The 19,496-nt window shown below is 54.3% G+C and overlaps 2 protein-coding genes across 3 annotated transcripts; one reads left to right on the forward strand and one right to left on the reverse strand.

Annotated features, from left to right (window-relative positions):
- Positions 1-1,049: 1,049 nt before the first annotated feature.
- Positions 1,050-14,990, forward strand: RASGRP4 (RAS guanyl releasing protein 4). The gene is made up of 19 exons (XM_070044242.1): positions 1,050-1,179; positions 1,800-1,851; positions 3,327-3,380; positions 3,505-3,689; positions 4,105-4,210; positions 4,334-4,396; positions 5,025-5,156; positions 5,262-5,415; positions 6,514-6,687; positions 8,048-8,164; positions 9,002-9,277; positions 10,855-10,935; positions 11,015-11,119; positions 11,212-11,330; positions 11,441-11,585; positions 12,394-12,430; positions 12,533-12,667; positions 12,790-12,902; positions 13,380-14,990. Exons 3-19 carry the CDS (start codon positions 3,370-3,372, stop codon positions 13,434-13,436), a joined length of 2,010 nt encoding a protein of 669 aa, XP_069900343.1. The 5' UTR covers positions 1,050-1,179; positions 1,800-1,851; positions 3,327-3,369; the 3' UTR covers positions 13,437-14,990.
- Positions 12,170-18,266, reverse strand: FAM98C (family with sequence similarity 98 member C). Of its 2 annotated transcripts, none has more exons than XM_060289274.1 (8): positions 18,149-18,266; positions 17,894-18,042; positions 17,680-17,814; positions 17,020-17,225; positions 16,706-16,783; positions 16,506-16,622; positions 15,921-16,088; positions 12,170-14,987 (listed from the first exon to the last, which is right to left on the reverse strand). In XM_060289274.1, the coding sequence occupies exons 1-8, from the start codon at positions 18,211-18,213 to the stop codon at positions 14,922-14,924; spliced, it is 984 nt and encodes a 327-aa protein (XP_060145257.1). In that variant the 5' UTR covers positions 18,214-18,266; the 3' UTR covers positions 12,170-14,921. The 2 variants fall into 2 exon arrangements, with proteins under 2 accessions (XP_060145257.1, XP_030730215.1); XM_030874355.2 differs by lacking the exon at positions 12,170-14,987 and adding an exon at positions 15,012-15,365.
- Positions 18,267-19,496: the final 1,230 nt, after the last annotated feature.

Consider the following 19,496-nt stretch of genomic DNA (forward strand, 5'->3'; position numbering starts at 1 on the left):
AATTTAAAAATGTGTCAAAAAAAATATGTCAAGCATGACACATTTAGGTAAGCGAAAACAAGCATGTACACTCAAAAGAAAAGTCTGTGTTTCTATGAGCATGTGTCCATGTACTTAAAAGCAGAGCCAACAGATCAGATGAAACCCAACCATGTATGATATTGGTCACCCCTGCCTAACAGGGACAGTGGGATGGGGAGGGGACTCCCCAAGGGTTAACTTCCACCTGCAATGTTTTTATACTAAGATAACAGTCTTTAAGATTATGTGAGGACTTCCCTGGTGGCACAGTGGTTAAGAATCCGCCTGCCAATGCAGGGAACACAGGTTCGATCCCTGGTCCAGGAAGATCCCACATGCCACGGAGCAAATAAGCCCGTGCGCCACAACTACTGAGCCTGCACTCTAGAGCCCCGCAACGAAGAGTAGCCCCCTCTTGCCGCCAGCTAGAGACAGCCCATGCGCAGCAATGAAGACCCCAACACAGCCAAAAAAAAAAAAGTTTGTGTGAGAATTGAATGAGTTAATATGTTAAGAGCCCTTAGAACAGTGTGTAGTATACAGTAGGTGCTACATAAGGTTTTCTTACAATAAAAGGAATAAAGTGAAAATGTTTTCTGGGGTATAAATGGTATTATTAAAACTAAGCTAGAAATAAAAGAAACATAAGAAATATACAAAATATTATGTCTTGTGACTTTCCAATCAAACTGCTGTGCATTATTATACATGAATATGTCCTCATAGAAATATAGACTTTTCTTTTGAGTGTGTTTACAAAAATGTGTCATATTAGGCATACTTTTTTTAAAAAACTGCTCTTATTGAAGCTTGACAGTGACAGAACAGAGAATCACGGGTCTGGAGACCGAAAGATGGGGGAGATAGAGAGTCCGCTGGGTGATTGGGGGTGGGGGCCCGCAGCACCGGAAACCTCAGCCTGAAGGGATCCCCGTGTGGGGGGAGGAGGGACCTTTGGTCTCTCCCCAGCCTCTTCCTTCCCCCTGGCCTGGGGCTGGGTGGGGAGGGGCAGTTCCTCTTTCCTTCCCAAGCACCGAGGAGGCCCCAGCTCCCAAGGGGCTAAGAAGCTGGAGCATTGGTGAGCGGGGGAGGAGCTGAGCCACACTCTTAAAAGACCCCTTCCCCTCAAGGAAGCATGAACAGGAAAGACAGCAAGAGGTGAGGGGACCCTTCTCCAAGAGACCAGGAGCGCCCTACGCCCCTGGGTCTCGCTTGGGCTGCATGGGAAGTTTGGGGAGGTTCTAACCAGGGGCATAGGGTATCGGGCTACTCTCGGGGCAGCAGCAGGAGCAGGGGGCGCCAGGTGGAAAGATGCTTCAGGGAGTCCAGAGCCAGCTCAGGCTGGGGCTGTTTGCTTGGGTGTCTGTGTCTTATCCTTGCTCTTCTGGAATTTGAGCTGCTCTGATCCCATTCTCCCCGCGCCCTTCACGCCCCCATCCTAATTCTGTAGGCTGGGTGTCTCTGTCCTCCCTGGGGTCTTCTTGGCTGCCCCCAGAACTGGAAACTCCAGACTCCTGCAGGGCCCTGCCCCAGGGGAGGGGAGTGTGACGCAGGGCAAGGCGGCTCCCCGGCGGCGTCTTAAGCAACTCCTGGCTGCTCCAGACGCTGCAGGGGGCAGAGAGTCCGAAGGTAAGGGCTTAGCAGCTGGCTATACCAGCAGGTTCTGCCTTCCTGTCCTCACAGGGGCCATGGTGGCTGGGTCCATAGCCTAGGCAGCTCCTTCTGCCTCCCCCAGCATGTCTTTGATAGGCAAAGTGTCCCCTCCCTATAATCTCCAGGAGTTTACTGGTGGAGACCTGGCTGCCTCATTTTCTGGCTGTGTGACCTTAGGTAAGTCACTTACCCGCTCTGTGCCTCAGTTTCTTCTTCTGTCAATAGAATAATCATAGTCCCTTCTCAGAGGGATGCATGAGTCCTCGATGGTACAGTCTAGACCTGTGGTTCTCAAGCTTGGGCACACATCAGGACCACCTGGAGGGCTTCTAAAACACAGGCTGCTGGCCCAACTTCAAGGTGTCTGATTCTGTAGGTCTGGGGCGGGGCCTAAGAATTTGTATTTCTCTCAAGTTCCCAGGTGATGCTGTTGGGATTGGTTGGGGACCATGTTTTGGGAACCCCTAAACTAGATAGATGCTCAACCCTCTGCCCGGTACACATCCAGTGCTCAGTAATGCCAGCTGTTACTCAACAACATTCAAAATGATTACCGAGCTTTTAGGATGCACCAGGGACGTGGCCGTGCCCTTGTTATGGGGGGGTCTCCCGATTTCTGGTTCCAACCCCATTCCCCAGGCCTTGCTTCTAGTTTGCTCCATCACATTCTTTCTCTGCATCTCAAATTTAACTTTCTCACCTCTGGCCACTTAAGGGCCTAAGCAAACTAAGTCCCTTAGTTAGCACTTTTGAAGAGCAAGGCATTGAATGTTCATAATAAATTCTTGGGGAAGGTCTGAAGACGACCCTCATTTTTCACATGAGGAAACTGAGGTCCAAAGAAATTATGTGATTAACACAAAGTCTCACCAGCCAGCATAAATTTCTCCAGCCCAGTTCTGTCTGACTCTTGTGGAAGCCAAGGCCTTCTGCCTGGATTCTGCTCCCTCCTTCCTCCACCATCCCTGTCTCTCCATTACCCTCTTTCCCCAACTGGAACAGGAGCCTTGGGGAGGCACAGGGCAGAGTGAGGGTTATTTTTAAACTTTCCTTGAAGCTGCCTCAGCCCCAGGGACCGCACCCAGCTCTGAAGGGCTCTGGTGAGGCTACTTTGCACCTGTATCTTCTCTCCAGGCTCCAAATCTAGGGACCCAGGCTTGCAGCTAAGACTCCAGTCCCACCGAAAGGCTGGCTTGGGGGAGGGGTCTGTCACCTTAGTGGCGGTCAAGGTGGGGGAGGAGGGAGAGATGGAATCTCAGGGGTCTGCTTCTCTCATGAGGGCTGGGGGGAGGAGGGGGAGGTGTTGGAAAGCAAAGGGGAATTCTGCGGAGTATCCCTGAAGGCAGAACCTCCCATGATTCCTCCTGGGGAGGATAAGAATAATTCTGGGGGTCTTCTCCTATGATTCCCTGGGAGGTCAGGAGTAACCCATCTGCCAACAGGAAGTCTCTCCCATGATGTCTTGGGGCCATACAGTCAAGGGGAATTGGGGGACAATGCCTGGAGGAGTTCTTATGATTCCTGGAGGGTCTTTAGTAGTCCTGGGGCTCTTCTCCCATGATTCGCTGGGGGCGGTGGTTCAGGGTAGTCCTAGGGTTTTCCCCCCTGATTCCCTGAAGAGGACAGGCGTGACCCTTGGGGTTTTCTTGTAGGAGAAGCCTCCCATGATCTGGACTACTCCTGGGGTTTTCTCCTATGGAACCACGGTAGGTCAGGACTAATGCTAGGACCTTGCCTTTAGGATGCCTTGGGGCTTTGGGGTCAAGAAGAATTCTGGGGGTCTGCCTCAAGGAAGGGGCTCCCATGATTCCCCAGGGAATGTGTCCACAGGAAGTCCTACCAGGAATGCCCGGGGAAGACAGGGGGCCGGGGCCGGCCCCGACAGGCCCGCCGCCGCAAGACGTGCCCCAGCCCCCGGGAAATCAGCAAGGTCATGGCTTCCATGGCTCTGGGTATGCTGAATGAGGGCGGCTGCAGCGAAGATGACCTGCTGGAGAAATGCATTCAGTCTTTTGGTGAGTGTCCCCTCCCTGGCCAGCCTCCCCAGTCCTGAGGCTGGGCCAAGCACCCACCTCTCTCTGGGCTCAACTTGAGGGGTATAAAATAGAGGCAGGCATATGTGGAATGACTCTCAATCACTACAGCAGGAGTAAGACAGACACCTACCTGCGCTTCTTTTTCCTGAGCCGCAGGGGGAGGAGTCTGATACTATTTCCATCTTCAGTATGACTTGCCAGGGACGGTGCTCCTCCATGCACGGTACAGACAAGGAAACTGGAGCACAAGGAGGCCAGGTTGTTTGCCCAAGTTCATACGTGGAGTCGCTGGTAGAGCTGGGGTTTGAACCAGGCTGTCCAACCGGCTCTGGAAGCTGTGCAGTCCATTGCCCAGGGGCCATTCTGACACAGTGTCCCCTTCTCCTGCCTTCAGACTCGGCTGGCAGCCTGCGCCGTGGAGACCACATTCTCAACATGGTACTTGCCATGCACAACTGGGTGCTGCCTTCTGCCCACCTTGCTGCCCGTCTGCTGACCTTATATCCTCCGGGGGCCATGAGCAGTGGGTGGAGGACGGAGGGCGGAGATGAGAGAGCCTGGTGGGGACGGGGTGAGCAGGCAGGTCTGAGATGCTGGATAACAGAACCTTGACTGGAACTTAAGTACCAGGAGGCCACAGGGAGCACACAGGAGCTGAGGAGGCTGCAGATCTGTCACCTGGTCAGGTAGGCCTGGGCCAAGACCTACACTCCCGTGACCCAAGATCCTCACCCTACTGCCCCCCCCCAAAAATAAACCATTTCCCAGAGACTACCCAGTCCTGCTCCTGCAAATCCCACTCTGAGAATCCCCTGGCTTGGTCCCTAAAACCTCCCAGTTCTCTTCCTTAGAACCCTCACCTCTTAGAGACCCCTGACCAGATCCTATGGACCCTCTCCCAGCTGGTCCCCCAAGACGTCCAGCTCAGATTCCTAAAACCCCGACCTCCCATATACCCCAGCCTAGTTTCTAAGACCCCCCTCACCCTGTTCCCCCAAAATCTCACCCCTAGAGGCCCCCAACCTAGTTCCTGAGACCCATGCCCACTACCCTGCTTCCTAGCCATCCCACTTCCAAGAGATTGCCCAGTCCATCTGCCATAGATCCCTCAGCCTGTGTTAAGAGGCCCCCAGTCCTACTCCCAGAGACCCTCCCAGCCTGGTGCCTCTCTGAGCCCTGGCCTTCCAGAGACCCCCTTCACACATTTAGAGACGCCCCCAAGCCCAGCACCTAGAGATCCCCCAGCCCAAGAGACCCCTTTCAGAGACCTGCCTCACCCCCAGCCTCATTCCACCATCTCTAAACCACCCTCAGGTACTGGCTCACCCAACACCCTGAGACAGTGCATCAGGAGCCCCAGTTAGAAGAGGTTATAGGTCGCTTCTGGGCCACTGTGGAACAGGAGGGTAACGCAACCCAGCGGAGCCTGGGAGACTCCGCGAACCTGTGAGTCAGTCCCTTCCCCTTCCCTCCCACCCCCACTCTGCCTTCTGCCTCCACACTCCCACACCGTCCACCCCAGCTCCTCCCCCTGCCTCTCTTTGCCCCCAGGCTGAGCCCTGGTGGCCCTGGCCCCCCTCCCCCCCTAAGCAGCCCAGGCCTGGGCAAAAAGCGCAAAGTGTCCTTGCTTTTCGACCACCTGGAGACCGAGGAGCTGGCAGAGCACCTCACTTACCTGGAGTTCCGGTCCTTCCAGGCTATCACGGTAAGGACGCCCCTCCTCCCAGCTGGGGAGGGCTTGGGGTGGGCTGAGGCCTGGCTGGGACCAGGCAGGACTGAGAGGACCCAAACTGTCAAACTTGGGTGCTAGAGGGTCCAGGAAAAGGAATTAAGCTGGCTGAGCACAGAGCTCCGGGTTCAAATCCCATCAGCCCCTTCCTACCTGTGTAATTTTGAACTAGTTTCTCAACCTCTCTGGGACTCAGTTTTCTCATGTGTAAAAAGGAGGTCATACTAATTCATTGGCTGGTGGGGGAAATTAATATGTCCATTTAAAAATGCTCGTCACAGTGCCTGGCACATAGTAAGTGCTCAAAATATTTTATTAATTGTTCATTTATTTGAGAAGCATTTAAATTCACTGTGCCTCAGCCCGTTATCTGTAAAAGGGGGACTTAGCTCCTGCCTCATAGGATCAGCGCCTGGTCCAGAGTGAATGCTCTACAGTTGAACCATTTGAAATTGCCATGTTTTGACATATTTAACCTACCCAAATTGTAATTTCAAATGCTTCAACCTATATATAAGCGTTTAGCTATTGCCATCTTGCCATCATCGTTTTGAGGGTAGTTGGGGATCTGGTTCCTTAATGGGAAAATTTCCTGATTGTACACACACACACACACACACACACACACACAGTGCAGTGGATGTGGGTATGTAATGTTGACTCCTTGAGCAGAATAAATGGAAGTTAGTTTCGTGTCCTCTTCACCACCCTTCCCTTTGCTGACTATATACCAGTCAGGTATACAGTTAAGAGCAATAGACTGGGTTCCCTCCCTGACTCGGGCCTGTGTGACCCTGGGCAAATTACTTAGCCTCTCTGTGCCTCAATGACCTCATCTCTAAAATGGGAATAATATAGTATTCACTTCATAGACTTGTGAGGCTATGAGGAAGGGCTCAGAATAGTACCCAACTTTCTTTAAACACTTCTCCTCAGATGGGAGAGGGCCATGGTGACCTCAGGGACATGTGATGGCCGGGCTAGGACGTCAGAGGTCGTGACTGCTTGGGGGATGGCGTGTGAGGGGCAGAGCCTGAGAGCGAGGGCCCACCCTGACACCTACCTCACCCCCAGCCCCAGGACCTGCGGGGCTACGTTTTGCAGGGCTCCGTGCGGGGCTGCCCGGCCCTGGAGGGATCCGTAGGTCTCAGCAACAGCGTGTCCCGCTGGGTGCAGGTCATGGTGCTGAGCCGCCCCGGGCCTGCACAGCGCGGGCAGGTGCTGGACAAGTTCATCCACGTGGCACAGGTGAGGTCCGCCCCGCCGCTCTGCCCACTTTCTGAGCACCTGCCCCGCGGGGCTCCCGGGTGGTGACGTCACCATATCGTGGCCCCTCCCGAACGCATCACGCCCCACCCTGCCCGCGGCCCCGCGGCCCCCGTCCTGTCGTTTTAACCCGGGACTGTAACGGCACTTCTTCCCTGGCCTTGATTTCACCACGTCCAACCCGCCCTGGCCCCACTCCTTGGTCCCAGACGTGGCAGTTGACGACGTTCCTCCTGACCCCGTCTCACAAGCCCAGTGCCCGAATATTCTATCCGCAGGGCAATGAAAGAGGAGACTCTTTCTTGCCCGCACCTTTGCGTCAAACTCTACCCCGTCCCTAGGCCCCAGCTGTCCCTTTAGGACAGTGACAGCATCCGACCCCATCACTTCAGGTCTCCCTTGGCCCGCCCTTTCTCTTCACCTTCCCCCCTTTCCCTTCCCCCCTCCCCTTCCCCCTCCTTTCCAGCTATGTTCCCTCCCTTCTGGAGAAAAGGGAAGCCCGCTTTCCCCCAGCGTGGCCACGCCCCTTTGCGTACTTCCTCGCAGACCACGCCCTGCCTCTGGCGTCTTCCATCTCCTTGCTTCCCCTGTCCCGCACGACAGACCAGGGTGTTCTGGCATCTACATGGGGTCTCCCCGGTCTGAGCGTCTTCCATTCCTCCCTGGCACCCAACAACCTTCTCCCCCAGCAACCTCCGCTCTTCAAACCTGAGAAAGGGGAGGGCTGACCCCACACCTGTCTCTTATATCTACCTGACCCCTCCGTATCACTCTGGACGATTTCACCTCTGCCTAGCTCCCAACTCCTGCCCAGAACCCAGGCCTTCTGGTCTCCCCTCACCTGGCTGGCTCCCAGTGCAGAGGCCGCCTAGTTGTCTGACACCCTAACGTCTGTCTGCATCCTCCACACCTGCCTGACACAGACCTGTTGAGTCCCCAAACCCGTCCAACACCCCATACTTGCCTGACTCCCCCCACTTTTTTTTTTGGCCATACCACGTGGCATGCGGGATAATAGTTCTCCCACCAGAGCTCCAGCTCATGCCCCGGCAGTGGAAGTACACGCTGAGTCCTAACCACTGGACCGCCAGGGAAGTTCCTGACTCCCCCCACTTCTCTCTGACCTAACATTAGTCTATCATCTGCCTGACCTCCGTGTGATGCCCACATACCTGCTTGTGGCCCACTCCTGCCTGACACATCTCACCTGTCTGATGCCTGCACTGGCCCATCCCCACACATGCCTGAGACCCCAACTCAATGGGGATGCTGTCATTTGAACCCCCAATTTGCCTGTCCTCCATGTGGTGCCCACCACTTCTGCATCACCCTCCCTTCCTAGAGGCTCCTCCAGCTGCAGAATTTCAACACGCTGATGGCAGTCACTGGGGGCCTGTGTCATAGCGCCATCTCCAGACTCAAGGACTCCCACACCCACCTGAGCCCTGACAGCACCAAGGTGAAGTCCCACTGCCCTCCCCAAAGTTCCAGTGGTCAATTATCCTGAACCCACACACTTTTCCCCAGCCCCCTCCGTCCCTTCCCAGGGGCCCTGGAGCCACCCAGAGACCTTTTGCTCCTCCAAATCCGACAGACCCCCAGGCTTTGTCCTCCTCTGTCATTCCTCCCTCCTCATCCGTGGTGCTGACCTCTCTCTACTGTGTGTCTGGTCCTGAGCAGGACTGGAGGGAGGCAGATAAGAGACGCTAGCAGAGAACTTGCAGTCCAGGTGGGGAGTGAAATGATGCCCCCAGGGATGCCAACATTTGGGCCACCCATGGGAGGAGCATGGGTTGGGGGTGTCCTGAAAGTGTCTAAGGAGAGTGAGTCATTCATGAGTCTGGTGTGTGCCTGAGGTCAGGATGTGGCAGGATATTGGGCTGGAGATGCCGGGGCAGGGGGCGGGGGGAGATCCTGTTGAGCCTTTTGCAAGCTCAGCTAAGGTGTCTGGGCTTTATCTAGAGGGCAGTGGGGAGCTAGGAAGCGTCTGGGAATGCTGAGAGCACCCATGATCAGATTTGGGTTTTTGAAAAACCACTCTAGCCTGGGGAATGGGAGACAGTGGGGCCTTTCTGAGATGGGGGCCCAAGTGGAAGAGCAGTCTGGGGAGATGCTGAAGCCAATGTGGGACATGGAGGGGCTTGGGGAGAGGTCCAAAATGCCATTGGGCCCCTGGGGGGTCCAGAGCCACACAGGACGCTGCTAGATACTCCCCTTCAAGGAGCTAGGGGAACAGAACTGGCCTCCCCGATTACATGCTGCTCCCCCCCAAAAGAAACATGCCCCTCCCACACAGGCCCTGCTGGAGCTGACTGAGCTCCTTGCTGCTCACAACAACTACGCCTGTTACCGCCGCACCTGGGCTGGCTGCACCGGCTTCCGGCTGCCTGTACTGGGTGTGCATCTCAAGGATCTGGTGTCCCTGCACGAGGCACAGCCTGACAGGTTGCCTGACGGCCGCCTGCACCTACCCAAGCTCAACAGCCTCTACCTGCGGCTGCAGGAGCTGGCAGCCCTCCAGAGGCAACACCCCCCCTGCAGTGCCAAGGAGGACCTACTGCATCTGCTCACGGTGAGCTGCCCTGAGCTGCCCAGGCTGAGCTCCCAGAGGCTGCACCTGCGGGGTACTGAGATTTAGGGTCCTGGGTGGGTGAGGGTCAGGATAGAATAGTAGAATAGCACTGGAATGCATGGGCTTTGGAGCCAGAGCTTCTAGGGGTTTTTTTGTTTTTGTTTTTTTTCTGTGTGGTCTTGGGCAAGTCACTTAACCCCTCAGCCTCAGTTTCCTTAACTACAAAATGGGAATACAAATAGGACCTACTTCAGAGAGTGGTTGAAAAGAATCAGTAATATCATTCATATAAATATCATTCATATAATTCACATAAAGTACTTAAAATAGTATCTGGAACACAGTGAGCTCTATATAAGTGATGCGTTTTTCCCCCAGTTCCCCCAGCAACTCAAGTATCCATCGATCTGAGCTCCAGAATTGCTTCGGGCTTTTGCGCTCCTGAACTCCAAGGTTCTGAGCTTCTCATGCCACTAGTCCAAAATTCCAAGCTTTAACATATCCAGGAATCTAAGCAAAAAGCTAATAACAGTTATTGACCACTTATTATGTGCCAGGCACCATGTTTAACAGTCCCCAGAGAGCACTTCATTCCATCCTCACAACCCTACGAGGAGGGGACCCTTATTGTGTCCATTCTACAGACTGAGAAACTGAGACCCACAGAGGTGAGGTCACTTGCCCCCTGTCCCACAGCAGGCCAGCTTCAGAACATGTATTAACTATCACACTATGTCCTAAGACTGCAAGTGTGAGATTCTGGCTATATTTTATTTTACATAGACAGATAGATAGGTAGATAGATGATAGATAGATAATAGAGATAGAGAGGTAGAGATATATATATTTCATTCTAAAGAGCTATAAATTGAGAGAGACTGGGATTCTGAGGACCAGGTAGTCTAAGACTGAAAAGCTGACTTTCAGATCCTAAGACAGGACCACCAGCAAATTGAAAATGTGGAGCTCCTTGTTTGAAATTATTAAGAATTTCAAGATGGTGACAGCAGGGCATTAAATGAAGTGGAGGCCCCTCTAAGTGTGAGGCCTGCCTGTGAAGCTGGTCCTGCCCCAGAATGATTGGTGCCTAAGCTGCTATGCTATGCTGACCCTAAGAGGCCATCAGCCCAAATATTTATTGAGCACCTGCTGTGAGCCAGGCACTACTTTAGGCACTTAGGCTCACAGCAGTGTGCAACATCAGAGAAAAATTGCTGTCTTGTGGGGCTGACTTCCTAGTGGGGGAGATAGCCAGTGAAAAAAGTAAATAAGTAAATCATATGGTCTTTTAGATAAAAAGTGCTATAGAGAAAATTAAAGCAGAAACAGGCATGGAAAGTGACAGGGGTTTGCAATTTTAAATAGGATCAAAAGAGCCTCGGTGACAAGATGGTGTTTCTGGTCTAGGGGACCAGCGGTGTGCAGCGCGAAGTGGGGCTCAGTGGGAGAGAGGACCATGGGGGTCCCAGGGAAGAGGGGCTTTGGAAAGAGGAGGAGATTGGGGGTCCAAGCAGGCATGGGCTGTAGGTAGGAGGACAGAGACAAGGAGGGTCCGTAACGCCCTGCCCATCCTCCAGCTTTCCCTGGATCTCTTCTACACGGAGGACGAGATCTATGAGCTTTCTTATGCCCGGGAGCCCCGCTGTCCCAAGAGTCTGGTGAGACCCCAGCCCTGACCTCTGACCTCCAGCCCAAGCCTCTGCAATGACTAACTGTGACCCTCTGTCCCTGCCCCAGCCACCCTCCCCCTTCCAGGTGCCCCTGGTGGTGCAGTGGGCCCCTGGCGTGACGCCCAAGCCCGACAGGGTCACGCTGGGTCGGCACGTGGAGCAGCTGGTGGAGGTGAGGAGGAGCCCTGGGCGGGAGGAGGGATCTAAGGCCCTGGGGCCTCTGACTCGGCCTGACTCTCCCCTTCCCACGCTCCTCCTCCGAAGTCTGTGTTCAAGAACTATGACCCCGAAGGCCGAGGCACCATCTCTCAGGAGGACTTTGAGCGACTCTCAGGCAACTTCCCCTTCGCCTGCCACGGGCTTCACCCACCCCCCCGCCAGGGGTAGGTGCTCCCGACTCCTGGGTTCCCTTAAGACGAGGACCTGGGGTATCCAGGACTCCTGGGTCTGGGAGAAATGGGCCAGTCCTGCTGAAGCGCAGTCTCTCCCCCAGGAGTGGCTCCTTCAGCCGAGAGGAGCTGACAGGGTACCTGCTCCAGGCCAGCGCCATCTGCTCCAAGCTGGGCCTGACCTTCCTGCACACCTTCCAGGAGGTCACCTTCCGCAAGCCCACCTTCTGTGGCATCTGCAGCGGCTTCGTGAGCACTCCGCCCGCTGTCACCCTGAGGGACCCCTGGAGCGCCCTAACTCCTCACAGCCTGGGCTGGAAAAGCCAGGCCTGCCCTGGAGCGCGCATGGTCACCAAGCCCCGGATAATCCCCAAATTCCACAAAAGCCTCTAGCCTCAAATAATCCCTATATTTCACAGCAACCCTAAACAATGGATATTCCCTACATCTTGGATAATTCTGAAGTCTAGATACTGCTCGATTCCCAGACAATCTCCATCCTGGATAACTGCCAAACCCTGGAGAATCTACAAACACGAGTAGATTATCTCCAAGCAGAATCAATCTCCAAGTCTCTAGACCCCAGATAATTCAAACCCTGGATAATTTCCAAATTCAGGGTATCCTCAAACTCTGTATAATGGACAAATCTCTCAATCTCAAACCAAGACCAATTCACAAACCTTGGATTACTTTCCGAATTTACTTTTTCATTCATTTTTTCATTCATAAATATATACTGGGCATCTGCTGTGTGCCCGGCACAGTTATAGGCTCTGGGTGGGTGGGAGCACAGGAGGAAACAGAACAGACACAATCCCTGCCCATAGAATTTATGCTTTATTAATTCCAAATTTTGTCCAATTCTCATATCACAGATGACTTTCCAGACCTGAGATAACCTCCTAATTCCTTTAGTCTCCCAGATCCCACATAAGCCTCTAGCCTTGAAAACTTCCAAAACCTGAATTGTTTCCTCCAGACAGACCCCAGCCCCACCCCAATCACAGCCCTCCTTCCCCTAGCCTAGGTAACCTATTCTGCTTTCTCTTCCCAGCTTTGGGGTGTCACCAAGCAAGGCTACCGCTGTCAGGGTGAGCGGGGCACGGGTAGGGGGAGGGAATCCAGGACCCGCGGGCTGGAAGAATAGAGGACACAGACTGGGCCTCTGGCACTAACCTCTGAATTTCCCCCAGACTGTGGGCTGTGTTGCCACAAACACTGCAGAGACCAAGTGAAGGTGGAGTGTAAGAAGAGGCCAGGGGCCAAGGGCGACGTGAGCCCCCCAGAAGCCCCTGTCCCACCCACACCAGTTCCCCATGCCGGCTGTGGTAAGACCCAGGGTGTAGCAGTCCTGGGAAGGGGGCCTGGTGGATGGATGGGGATTAACTCCAAGGTCCTGAGGTCTTTCCTACCGCACCCACATCCCTCCCGTCCACAACCCCACAAACAGGCTCCGAGGACAATCTCTCCTACACGCTATCCCTGGAACCTGAGACTGGGTGGCACGTTTGCCATGCCTGGACCCAGACAGAACCCTCACATCCCTCCTGGGAACCAGAGACGGTGAGGAGGAGCTGCCCCTACCCACAACTGGATACAGGGAGACCAGCCTATTTGCCTGGGGGAGCCCAGACAGATTTGGGGAAGCATAGGAAAGTTAAAATATGCAAAAGTCCTCAATTGCTTGGGTAGGAGGGCATAGATAGTGGTTAATTTTTAATGTTGATAGAAAAATAGGAATTACAGTATGGTGTGGGGAGGGGAAGGGGTAGCCACTAGTAGAAAAGAAAAGGGAGTTTAGGAAGAAAAAAAGAAAGACAACTATAAGATGGCTAGAATAAGGCCAAATATATCAGACACTAATGGTGGAATAAATACCACGATTCAAAAGTGGGGACTCTCAGACTGAGCTAAAAGAAAATCCAGAGGGGACATTCATCCATCCACTTTAACAAGTCTGGGTGAGGCTCTCCCCCTGCAGTGAACCGTCTCCTGGACATCGTACACTTCCCACATCACCCAGTGTCTTCCTCCTTCCAGGTCCCTCTGCCAGCGACGGCCCCATCACCCACCCGGTCCTCCAAGCTGAGTTCCTAGACGTTGCCTTGGTCTGCTCTCTCCCCACTCCCTCCACCAGAGTCAGTCTCGAGTCCTATTATTCGGCCTCCAGGCCTCCAGCAGAACCCCCCAAAGGCATCGCCTCCTTCCCATCCACACTGCCTTTGTTGAAGCATCCGTCATCTCTTACTCCGAAAGAAAGTTACTTTCTTCTTTTGCATCAGAGTGGCTATTAATCGTACTCCCTTTTCTTGCATTTAATATCTGTGCAGCTCTGTGTTGGATACATTTAGACCTAGGCATCATCTCGCCACCTCCTTAAATCTCCATTTTACAGATGAGGAAACAGGCTCAGTGAAGTTAAACTGCTCACCCAAGGTGGCAGAACTCCTAAGTGCTGGAGACAGGACTCACACCCAGGTTTGCCTGCCTCTAAAATGGAAGCTACTGACCAATATGCTACGCTGATGTCAGCATGGGTCAGGAGGGGGATGGTACAGGGTGGGTAAAGTTCCAAACTCTGGAGTTCCAGAGATGGGAGAGAAGGCCAGAGAAAGGGTGGAACAGGGAGGTAGCCTGTGAACACCTGAGTCCAATCACATCCCTCCTCTGCTCAGAGCCCTCCCATGGCTTCATCTCACTCAGGGGAAAAGCCAGCGTTCTCACTGTGGCCCACCCCTCATGGTCTGCCCCCATCACCTCTCCCACCTCCCCTCTCACCACTCACCCCCTCACTCATCCTGCTTCAGCTACACTGGCCTCCGATGGTCCCTGATCATGCCCCAAAATACTCCTACCTCAGGGCCTTTGCACTGGACACTCCCTCTGTCAGGAAGGGAAGGCTCTTCCCCAGAGGTCCACATGGCTCCCTCTTTGGGACTTAGCTCAAGTACCCACCTTCTCAGAGAGGCCTCCCCTGATCAGGCATAAAGTTGCAATCCCGCCATGGTCCCAATCCTGCCTTCTTGCTTTATTTCTCTCCAAAGCCCTTTCCCCATCTGACAAACTAAACTTTCTCGTCTGCCCTTCCTCACCAGAAAGGTCAGCTCCGGGAGACCAGCGGTTATTATTATCTGTAACCCCAATGCCTAGCACATGGCTGGCACATGGTGGGCACCTGACAGATGTTTGCCCGATGCCTGCATGTCTCCTCCCCCATGCCCACTGGGAGGGAAAGATGTTGCTGAAGAGCAAAGGGCTTTAAAGGTCAGAGCAGCAGGGGCCTGTTCAGACCCAGGGGACAGAGACCCCCTACCTTTCCTCAAACCTGAGCACCCCTGACCTGGCCCCCACAGAGATAGGTCCTAGGGCTGTCATAAATTAAATTTAGGACTTCCCTGGTGGCGCATTGGTTAAGAATCCGCCTGCCAATGCAGGGGACACAGGTTCGATCCCTGGTCTGGGAAGATCCCACAGGCCGCGGGAGCAACTAAGCCTGTGTGCCACAACTACTGAGCCTGCACTCTAGAGCCCACGAGCCACAACTACTGGGCCCGAGTGCCACAACTACTGAAGCCCGTGCACCTAGAGCCCATGCTCTGCAATAAGAGAAGCCACCGCAGTGAGAAGGCCACGTGCAGCAACGGAGACCTAACACAGACAAAAATAAATAAATAAATTTTAAAAAATTAATTAATTGAATTTATTTTCCAGAGAACATGGTCCCTGGTGTTGAATGGTAGATGTGGGGAGGACATTTGGGACCTGAGGAACAGGGGATATGGGGCTGGGGTGCCAGGTGCCAAGAGAAACCCTCACAGTGACTCCTCAGAGATTATCAATGTCAGCACCTCATGAAGGACCCCTCCTCCAACCACCAGTCTCCCTTTACTTCTTCTTCTTGCGGCCCCAGCACTGGCGGCCTGCCTTCCGCCCGCCTCTGTCCTCTCTTCTGCTCTGCCAGCTGGGCATGGGAGCCTCCAGCTCATTTGGGCGGCCCCCCCGGTCTGGAACGCTGCCCATAAGCACCTGAGAGGTGATTAGACTTGAGTTGCAGAGAAGAAAAATATCTTGGACAAGGGGGCTAGAGAGCCAAGAGAACAGCATGAGGTTGAAAAAGGAAGGGCAGATGCTGGGACTTCCTTGGTGGTCCAGTGGTTAACACTCCTTACTCCCAATGCAGGCTAAATACGTAATCATTTGAACAGAGGGTAGTTTTGCTTTAAAAATGGTTAAAACCCAATGCAGCGGACAGGGTGAGTGGTGGGAGAGGATTCTAAGCCAAAGCAGGAGAGGTGGGCAGGGCCTCAGTAAATAGGTAGACTTTGTTCTGAAGGCACTGGGGAGCCATAGAAGTGTTTTGAGCTAGGGAGGGACATGGTCAGATGTTTGAGTTAGAAACATCCTTCTAACTGCCATGTGGAGGGGGCAGATTAGAGGTCGTGAGTCCAGAGGCCAGGAACCCAAGGAGAAGGCGAGAGCAGGAGCCCAGGCAGAAGAGGACAAGGTTTGTACAAGCAAAGGCTAAAAGGCCAGTTTGAAGGCCAAGGATGCTGGGGCCCTTCCCCATCCCCAGGTGTTCACCTTGTGGATAGCACAGCAGGTCCCTCGGCGGGCAGTCTTGCTGGTGGCTGGGACAAGGCGTGACAGGTCAGCTCGAGCAGCCAGGACGTGTGCAATGGAGACATTCGATTCTGGGGTCAGAGCCTCTCGAATTGGGATCAGCACTGCCTTCATGGCCTCTCCTTGGGCCTAGTGAGTAGGGGTAGACATGGAGAACGTGCCCACGAGACCTCCCCAGATGGGATCTGTAATCTTGAAAGCATCTCTTCCTGTCTCGGGGCCTCACTTCCCACATCTTTTTTTCTTTTTTAATATTTCATTATGTTTCTTGTTTGGTTGCTTTATCGAAGTATAGTTGATTTACAATGTTGTGCACTTCCCACATCTTTTAGTAAGGAGTATTGCTCTAAATACACTCCCAGATCAGACCAGGGAATTCCCTGAGATTCCAGACCCCCAAACCTCACAAGATTCTAAAATGTCCTGGGCCTCAGAACCAGCAAGACCCCCAAACCTCACAAGATTCTAAAATGTCCCTGGCCCTCATGTCTCCTCCCTGCAGCTGCAGCCTTCACAACTGCTCCTGCCTTGGTCTTCTGCCCACACCTCTGCCCGATCACTCCAGTGGAAAGCAGATGTTGTGAGGTCCAGGCGCTTGAGGAGGAGGCAGCGGCGGCAGCAGTACTGATCTCGCAGGCTTTGGTGCAGAGACTCCAATGCTTCCTGGGGGAAAAGGTCTCAGTCATGCCAGGGGCCCCCCTCACTCCCATCTCTGTTCACATACATACAGCCATACACGGCCTTACCCATCTAGGTGCATCCAGCGGGTAGCTGAGGAGAGGCTTTAGGGACCCTGCGGGCAGGGAAGGCAGCAGCTCTGCGATCTGATGAGAGAAGAAGGAGGCTGGGGTTGACTGGGCAGAAATCGGATAGACTCCTCCGTGGACCCCAGTTCCCCACGACCCTGAGGACCCCGGCCACAGAACCAAGAATGGCAGTCACAGTTCTAGGAAACATCCGTGGCTGTGCACTCCTCCCAGAGCCACTTTTGAAGAGGGGGCTGTCCCCCCTACGAGGAGAGTGAGGTGAGCCGGGTGCGGAGGGGGCTCCAGCCCTCTACCTTGGCATGCAAGTCTCGAAGCAGCTGGCTGGCTGGGGTCCCCGGCATGGGTCTAGGCAGCCCCAGCGCTTGGAGAGTAAGGACCATTTCCTGGACCAAGCCAGATCCCTCCTCTGCTCCCTCCACACCGGACTGCTCAGGGCTGGGATCCAGACGGGACTGCAGGCGGAGGAGGCGAGCAGCCTGGACCTCCGAGCAGAGAAAGCCTAAAAGTAGGGGAAAGGAGCAGTGCAATCAAGGAGGGCTGCCACCCCACCTACCAGGGTCAAAAAGTTCAAGCGGCTTCAAAACCTCCCGCCTCCTAGTTCCGCCCACCTAGAATCCTGCTTCTACCTCCAGAATAAGCCCCACTCACTTCGAGACCCAGCTCCCTCTGCAGATTTTCAAACCCTGCCCACTTCGGAACCTCCTGTCCCGCTCCGTCTAACCCAACCCACGTGAGCTTCAAAACCCACCATCAAAATACTAACCCCGCCCATCGCAGAGCTCTTAGCCTAGCCCAGGGTTCGGACCCCACCCACCTCCGTCCGGCCCTCTTGCTGGTCTCAAAATTCTGACCACGCCCCTTCGGGATCCCGGCTCCCCCTCAACGCGCAGAGCCCGCCCCCCTCGAGGCTGTAGCCTCGCCCACTTCCGCATCCCGGCCAGCCCCCTGCTCACGCAGCAGGCGCAGGCGCACGCCGGGCTCCCGCAGCGAGGCCCCGCAGTTCCTGCCGCAGAGCTTGCGGTCTGGGCAGTGCAACTCCCGCAACAGGCCGGCCAACTGTCGCAGGAATTCCTCCTCGGGAACAGAACCTGCGGGAGGCGGGAGATGTCAGGGCGTGGCGGCGCCACCCATGGCTCCGACATTCCCAGCCTCCCGCTCCATGCGTACCGTCGCCGGCGCTCAGCGCCTCCGTGCCCTCCTCTCGCTGCCGCTCCAGGGCACCCAGAGTCGCCAGCTCCGCCGCCAGCCGCGCGCACAGAGCCCTGAAGTCTGGGCACGAGGTTCCCAGCGACGCCGCCCCCGAAAAACCCTCATACCTGCGGCGCGGCCGAGGCAGCGGGAGGGGGTGGGGGAGGTTAGTAGGAATTTCTGAGGGCAAACCTGCCCCTTCCTGCACCCCCAGCCACAGCCCGCTCCCCTTACCCCAGCGTCAGCAGGTCCCGGGCCACCGCGGCCCACTCCCGCTCCTCCGCCTCCGCCCCCTCCATGGAACTGTAGCGCCTTCGCCCGGCGCGCGCTCCCCCTGCCGGTCCGTGGGAAGCTCCGCCCCAGGAGTGGCGTGCGCCCCCACCCCCCGTAACTGACCAATCAGCCTCTTCTTGCTAAGGGCCTTCGTCATTTCAATTGGTGCAGAAGGAGGCAGAACCCGCCCCCGGGCTCGCCTCCAGAGCCGAGCAGTAGAGCACCGCCCTTCGGGTAAGCAGTCAGGACACTGGAAACCCCCAGCGGGCGTTCTGAATCCCGGCTGTCGCGACAGACCAGCGATGTCGCTACTGCTGCGACATAGAAGCAACTTCGGCTTCCTTTTCCTCAGCCTCCCTCAAATGCCCTCTGCTTTTAAAGCAACTTTGACCAAGTGTTGTTCTCCCAACTCCTCTCCAAGTCCAGAAACTCTTTCCCTCCTTTCCTACTTAGAGTTGGAATTCTGTCAGGGACCCAGGAATCCCAGCTACACACACACACACACCAAACCGAGTTAGTCCGTTGGACCTTCACCCCTCTGCCCCCCTGAGCCTTGGAGAGAGGGAGCAGGTGCAATATATTATGGTGATTAAGAGATTGCACCCTAGGAGTGCAATCTTGTCTGCAGGCAAAGGTTAGGATTTGACTCCACCATTCACCACCATTGTGTTCCTGCCAAATTTCTTCACATCTGTGTAATGAGGGTAATAACGCCTACATTTTACAGTTGTTTGTGAGGATTAGTGCTTAGCAGACATCTACGGGGTACTCTATTAAAAATGACTAACATATATTGAGCATTTCGTGTGTGCTACTGGGCTAAGTATCTTATCTCTATTTTATGGAAGAGAAAACTGTGATGCAGAGAGGATGAATCACAGAGTGAATGCATGGTGGTGCCAGGACTCCAAATTCAGATCTGATTCCAAAGTCCCTGCTTTTTACCACTTAACCTATTACTATTGTTATTACTGCTCTTGTTTTTGTAGCTGTTGTTAAAATTATTGTTCCAGGTTTACTCTCTTCCGGACTCTTTTCTGGTCTCCTGTAGTTTCTGTAGTTCTACTGGGAGTGGGAGTGAACTGGGAGTAGAGCCTCAGGGAAGAAAAGGGCCAGAACCTGTTTCTCCAGGGCAGAGCCTACCCTTAATCTGTTTCCTCCATAGTCCTGCGTAGCCCAAGGCTGGGTACTCAGGGGGCATTTGTTGACCTTAATAAAATACTAAAAATTGATCAGGCCAAAGCCTTGGAGTCATAACCTTGACTCTACTCTTTATAGTGTACTCCATATCTAAATTGGTGAACTGGAC

Source organism: Globicephala melas, chromosome 19 (assembly GCF_963455315.2).
Source record: "Globicephala melas chromosome 19, mGloMel1.2, whole genome shotgun sequence".
NCBI classification, from domain to species: domain Eukaryota; kingdom Metazoa; phylum Chordata; class Mammalia; order Artiodactyla; family Delphinidae; genus Globicephala; species Globicephala melas.